This window comes from Coregonus lavaretus (assembly GCF_964263955.1).
Source record: "Coregonus lavaretus genome assembly, chromosome: 14".
NCBI lineage: Eukaryota > Metazoa > Chordata > Actinopteri > Salmoniformes > Salmonidae > Coregonus > Coregonus lavaretus.
The window spans coordinates 3,219,269-3,226,345 of record NC_140001.1 but is presented as its reverse complement, the minus strand read 5'-3'; the positions used below and the strand labels follow the sequence as shown (position 1 = coordinate 3,226,345).

The following is a 7,077-nucleotide window of genomic DNA, read 5'->3' as shown; positions in this document are numbered from 1 at the left end:
GTCAGGTAGATGGATTATCTTGACATAGGAGAAATTCTCACTAACAGGGATGTAAACACATTTGTGCAAAACATTTTAGAGAAATACGCTTTTGTTCGTATGGACATTTTCTGGGATATTTTATTTCAGCTCAACACTTTACATGTTGCGTTTATATTTTTGTTCAGTGTAGAAATTTAAAATAATGAATAGTACCAAGCAGTACCAAGCATGTAGCCTACTTTAAAGAGGTGTAGGCTTGGGGGCAGATTTTACACAATCTGGTTTACAGTGTAACAAAGACCTAAATCTTAGAGTTGCAGTACCAGTTACGACAGCAGTACCAGTTACGACAGCAGTACCAGTTATGACAGCAGTACCAGTTACAACAGCAGTACCAGTTATGACAGCAGTACCAGTTATGACAGCAGTACCAGTTACGACAGCAGTACCAGTTACGACAGCAGTACCAGTTACGACAGCAGTACCAGTTACGACAGCAGTACCAGTTATGACAGCAGTACCAGTTATGACAGCAGTACCAGTTACGACAGCAGTACCAGTTATGACAGCAGTACCAGTTATGACAGCAGTACCAGTTACGACAGCAGTACCAGTTACGACAGCAGTACCAGTTATGACAGCAGTACCAGTTACGACAGCAGTACCAGTTATGACAGCAGTACCAGTTACGACAGCAGTACCAGTTACGACAGCAGTACCAGTTATGACAGCAGTACCAGTTACGACAGCAGTACCAGTTATGACAGCAGTACCGGGGTACACAGGGATCTTCCACCGTGGCTTGAAATATGTATTTACAGAAGAATGGGTTTAATATATAAGATACTATACACCATAAAATAAGAAATATGCACCAATACAAGATTGACAATGTACCAAAGGTAATACTTTAATAATACCAAGGGGCGAATTGGCCATCTGGCAATTCTGGCAAATGCCAGATGGGCTGGACCATTTTTAGTTAGGTGGGCTGGTCGAAATTGACACAGACATTTAACAAATATATATATATGTAAATAAAACAATGAGATTTAAGATTTTTTTTTAAATCAATATTTTTTTCAGAAATTTCTCTCTTAATCTATAAATGAGCATTTGGCCGATCAGAGGCTCGGTTTTCTCAGGCTGAGCTGAGGTCACACAAACTCACATTGAAAGTCAAAAACGCGTCATCAGCAAAGAGACCTGCGGCGATTCTATCATCAGCTAGACAAGATCATGGTCCTCTATCCTCGCTGGGGCCTGCTGCTGTGATGAGTGAGACACTCTTCTCTCCCCTCATGCGCTCGAGAGAAAAAATATGTTCTGATCATATAACATTTCAAAATGCAATTACGGGAAAACACAGCTTTGGAAGCTTTGTCCCCTTGTCCCTGACGAAGACAGGAGGGTATCAGCTTTCTGGAGGTATCATTTGTATTTCTCAACTCTCAATATTCAGCTCAGTAGCAACTATTTTACAACCAAGATATGGCTTTGAGATATGGAGCGGAGCGCGTGCGAAATGCGCACCGGCCATTGCGAGTGAATAGGCCTATAGGTCTCATGGGTAGTAGCCTACAACTGCAACGTTTTTTTTTTGTACATTACATTTACTGTTGGAAGAACACATGGCTACTAGCAGTGAGTATCACAGGAGGCTGGTGGCACCTTAATTAGGGAGGACAGCTCATAGTAATGGCTGGAACGGAGTTAATGGAATGGTATCAAACACATCAAACACAGAGTTTCCAGGTGTTTGATGCCGTTCCATTTACTCCGTTCCAGCCATTACTATGAGCCGTCCTCCCCTCACCAGCCTCCTATGGTGGGTATTATATTTAGAGTTAGCGGTCTAGTTAATGTCTTTTGAATTTCCACTTCCTCAGGTGTTCAACCCCTGTGATATTAGTTAGTGCACATAAATATGTATGTAATTCATCTCTATTGGAGAAAAACAATTCTGGAAATTCTAAGAGTATTATTTTGACAGTAAAATAGCAACTATGGTCTAATTATCAACCCAAAATTCATTACAATCACTAGATTAGGTTGTCTTGTCCCTTGAAATGAACAACCACATTGGATATTACTACAAGGATTTCCTTGGCTATAAATCCAATGATTGTTATAGTACTATATGTGATGTCATAATCACACAAACACCAGTAATCGAAAGTCAATGCAAATCCTCATATCTACCGTTTACTTAAATACAAGCAATGATCTCTTAGGAATACCTGAGTTTACAAAAAAGCAACAACAAAAAATTGCTTCTAAGGATAATACACAATACATAACTAATATATAAAATGTGCACAATCATATCAATCGATTAAATTTGTTTATTTTTGAAAAAAATAAATAGATTTCATTGTGTCAGTAGCTATGTTTCCATTAACTTGTCCAGTGATTTTAGTCGACATTTAGAAAGTTCACATAGAAAATAGATGCTCAAATAGATGCGACAATGCTGTTTCCATTTAACTATCTTGTGTTGATTTAAAAAAAAAACTGGATGTAATGATGTCACAACAAAAAAAAAAAAAAACGTTTTCACAAAAACCTAGTTTCGAATAAGAATGTAGTAGTTGAAGTGTTTCCATTACCCATTTCGGCAAATTGGGTATTAATAAATTGGCGACAGACTGTATGTCATGTCTCAGGTAGCCCTCGAAAGCTAGCATGGATAAAATGCAATAATTGACTGACATTTGCCATATTCTAATAATTATCATGTGCCAACGTATCGCCACGGTCTGTGCCATGGTGAAACTTGCACTGCAATATCTGAAATAATAGATTTAGCATGAAGAAGGCATTTAAGAATTAAATGTTGAGTGGAGCTTATAGTTACGCGATGCCATCACATGCCCCGCCCACCTTCAAAAGTATTCGCTATCATCATTTATTAGAAAAACACAGTTTCCATCATATGTCGCAATAAAAAAAGTTAGACAAAATAAAAATCTACCCCTCTTGAACAGATAAAAACTGTTGTTGATTTTTTGAAAACGTCTATCTTCCATTTCCATTAAACATTGCTTTTGTAGAATAAGCCTGGGTCAATGGAAACATGCCAAGTGTGTTTCGTAATTCACAGTATCAAGCCATTCTACACATTTGTACGCAAATATGGTTACATCCAATAAAGCCAAGCCAGTTCAGAAAGAGTGCCTGCCTGAGACTGCAACCAATTAGATGCTAGTAACAATCACGCCCACCTTATTTGGCGGTATATTTAAGATGACCGGTTCTGCTCACACATCCTGTTGCCACATCCTGTTGCTACTGCTAGCATGCGTTTGCTTCTTTTACTGGATTGATGCTACTTGCTCACTAATGCTGCTGCTTTCTGGTATGACATTTTCTTAGCAAATGCTCGCTAACTGTGTTGAACCTCGCGCGGTCGTTCAATATGCTCATGTCTGGCTGCTGAGAGGATGTCATGGGTCGCGAGGATCAATCCACCTCGCTGCTCTACTGTTGTCAGTCGTAGCTAGCAGATTAGTCTTGGGAGCATTGTATACTTTGTTCCCGATGCTCAGGCTGCTACAGCTTCCTGCCATCCAGGACCTCTATACCAGGCGGTGTCAGAGGAAGGCCCTCAAATTGTCAAAGACTCCAGCCACCCTAGTCATAGACTGTTCTCTCTGCTACCGCACGGCAAGCTGTACCGGAGCGCCAAGTATAGGTCCAAAAGGCTTCTCAACAGCTTCTACCCCCAAGCCATAAGACTCCTGAACAGCTAATCATGGCTACCCGGACTATTTGCACTGCCCCCCCCCCCCCACACCACCCCATATTTTTACGCTGCTGCTACTCTGTTTATTATTTATGCATAGTCACTTTAACTCTACCCACATGTACATATTACCTCAGTTTACCTGCCAGCACCATGCCTCATTAAGTTTGCTATGATGATGTCAGCCGTGGCCAATAGCATACACGTTGTCATCTTTGCTGGCTACTTGGTTTAAAGTACATTGCATATAGCTGCAGGGGGGTTGGCTGGGTCACATTGCTTAAGGTTGCTTGTTAGAAAAGGAGATATTTTCATGTAGACCCACCTGATGATTACTCATTTAGTTTCAGCCGAGCGCACCCGGCGGTGCTTCTCCAGGGCGGCTGGGTTCGTACTGCTTATGGTTGGTAGTTAGATAGGTAGAATATTCCCATTTACCAAGATGACAGCTCATCTTGCTTCAACCGTGGGTACCCGGCGGTGCGTTATTTGAGAAAAACAGGACATACGTTTGCCAGCTCATGCTACACACGGGTCATATTCACACATAGTACATAGTCTTGTAATGGTAGGATTACTTTAGCTGGTCTATTTGATCATATCTAAACAGCGCTTTCTGTCGTAGCTACACATAGTCGTCTGGCATTCTGCTGTTTTGGGGGATTGGTATAGTTTACCACGCTCACTCCTTGTAGGTCATTTTTTTAATATAATGACGCTTTGCTTGGGCAGTGAGCTACCCCCTGAAGGAGCAGAGGCTATATCGCCAAGACTTGCATTATTCATTCTTTAATAAATGGTTTAACACATTTCTACGCTGTGTTTCTCCTTTCTGAACTACTATGGTTATCCATTGCTCATAATAATCCAACGAGAAGGACTTAATGGAAGATACATCAACCAAGTACCCATGCTGGCAACATCAATCTGAACAACGTAGTTATAGTGTATTGTAGAGTCACTATGGCTGGGATTCACATTGCGCCAACATCACACTTGCACTTGTCTTTTCACTTGTGTATATGGGGGTGTTGAGAAAGGCAGAATACATATTGTGTTCTAACTAATGGACAATAAAGTTGTACTCTATTTTTATAATATTCTATTTGCTTATTTTTTTTAAAAGGTAATTTACACTTGAGCTGTGCAGTGCAATGTCCAGCATTACGGTTTGTTTGAAACCCCACACCGGGGTCACGGTTGGAGGGGTAACTTCTGCAATAGTAATACTGAACGTGAATTATGTTTTACGGCCAGCCAGACGTGTTTCTAGTGGTTGGTAGAGGTGAGGTGGACTAGTGGTTTGTTAGGTCCAGCAGTCATAGGCTACCAGCTACTGATTAGATTGCAAAGTGGGGATAGTGGTTGCCATTCCCAGTACTGATTGTGCTTAGCTTCAGTAGAAAATGCTTTGATTATATCACAACACAACTAGTACAGTAGTGTCATGGTTTGCAGTATAACGATCAGTGGGGTTGGTGGGGGTGTTAGGAATGGATCTTAGTGTACAGGGTAGACAGTCCACTTCCACATCCAACCCCTAGGTGGCAGCGGCTACAGGGTCATACCCAGTACTGGTTCTGCTGTAGAGTGGGGGGTGTGGTCCTAATGATGTGGGCTGAACTCTCTGGATCTACACCGTGCCACGAGCAGAGTGGCAGTGATGCGGAGTTGCTAACTAATCCCTGATTGGCTGAAGGAAGCAGTCTGTCCAGGGCAGGGCTACTGGGGCTCAGCGGAGTCACTGTTACCGTGGGAACAGCCACGCTCCTCTGCGACTTGCCGTTATAGGCCGGTGGGGTTGAGGGCGAGGGCGAGGGTGGTGGCTTCGGGGTGAGAGGTTTCTGTTTCCTCTTCCTGTTGCGTCGCAGCAGGAGAACCAGCACCACCAGGATGATGACCAATAGGAGCAGGGCCAGGAGAGGTAGGACAACCAATATCGGGTTGGAGGTCTTCTGAGGGTACGACTCTACTCGGACCGGTGTATTCACAAAGGGGATCTCATTGTCATCTCCTTTACTCAGGGTGGGCTTGCCCAGAGTAGTACCTGTGCCTGCCGAGTCGTTCCGGTTGGTGTTCCCCCAGCGGTTGCGACCTTTGAACTTCTGGTGGGTCTTGCTGGGTCTCTGTGTGGAGAGGAGGGAGGTGGACAGGGAAGGTAGCGCTGTCCCAACACCAAACACTGTCGTTTGGTTCGTTTGGTTCAGAGGCTGAGAGAAAGGACTGCTGGTGGTCAGGATGGGACTCTCTGTGGTTCGGACTAGCGATGGATCGTATGGAACGACAGTGAACCGGAACTCTCCCCTGGCAGGTGGGACGTTCTCCGCTTTCAGGATGAACACCAAAGAGTCGTTCAGCTCCTGCACTCCAGTCATGTTAGCGTTGAGCTCAAAGGATAGCCTCTCCTGCTTCACATCCTGAAAGAAGAAAGACTCCAGTGGCTCGGTTTTCTTACCAGCTTTGGGTTTTCCTCGGACCAGCTTGCCATACTTTGGATGAGAGACGACCTCGAAGAAAGGGTCACTGACGGATAGAGAAGCCAGCTCAGTTGCGTTGAGGAAACCAGTGTTGAGTTTGACCACGATGCCATTGGGTATTCTCACCCCTTCACCAAACCTGACCAGGGGCTTAACTGTGATGTTGAAAACCTGATTTGTCAGGTTAGCTTCCGACGTAAACGCAGTGAACTCAAAGCTGTCCTGACCAGACGTGAGGGTCGTCATGTGATAAAACAAGCTACCCGTCCTTAAGTCCTCCTGCTCAAACTGGCTGACCTCCTGGTCATCCAGCCAAAGGATCTTGCCGTACCGTGGCGCCGCGGTGATTCGGTAGTGAACGGTTGTGTTTTTCCCGTTGGTCTCTGCCACCAGACTCCCATGGGTTAAAACCGCGGATGTCTGTCCCTGCTCCAGAGACAGCCCAGTGTTATTGACAAGGGAGATGGTGATCTCCGTCACCTCGAGGTTGAAGAGCTTATAGACCGGTTTGTGATGGCCATCGGAAACACTAAAATAAAACACCCCAGAAGCATGGCTTCCATCATGGACAAAGTACACCTTCCCACTGTTGATCTGAGCCTGAGTGAACGACACCACAGACTCGTTAAGGCTTCCTCCCAGGGCCAGATAGCCATTGTTGGGCTTGCTGATGACAGTGTACTGGATGTCCTCTGAAGGGTTGTCCAAGTCTTCCACGTTGAGGTTCTCTGGCCCCAGGACCACTGTGTCCCCCTGCACCACGCTCAGGCTGGGGGCTTTGGTCTTCAGAACGGGCGGCTGGTCGTTGACTGGGATCACCGTGATGTTGAACCACTCCTCCAGAACCTGATTAGAGAAGAAGAAGAATAATAC

At 44.3% G+C, this 7,077-nt stretch overlaps 1 protein-coding gene across 1 annotated transcript in view; it reads right to left on the bottom strand.

Annotated features, from left to right (window-relative positions):
• Positions 1–4,854: 4,854 nt before the first annotated feature.
• cspg4ba (chondroitin sulfate proteoglycan 4ba) overlaps positions 4,855–7,077 on the bottom strand; it is a gene marked incomplete at its 5' end in the record, with an annotated part of 45,279 nt that continues 43,056 nt past the window's right edge. The window contains one exon of the mRNA XM_084177376.1: positions 4,855–7,050. Coding sequence (XP_084033502.1) covers positions 5,290–7,050 — 1,761 coding nt within the window. The 3' untranslated portion in view covers positions 4,855–5,289. The remainder of the gene's footprint in view (positions 7,051–7,077) is intronic.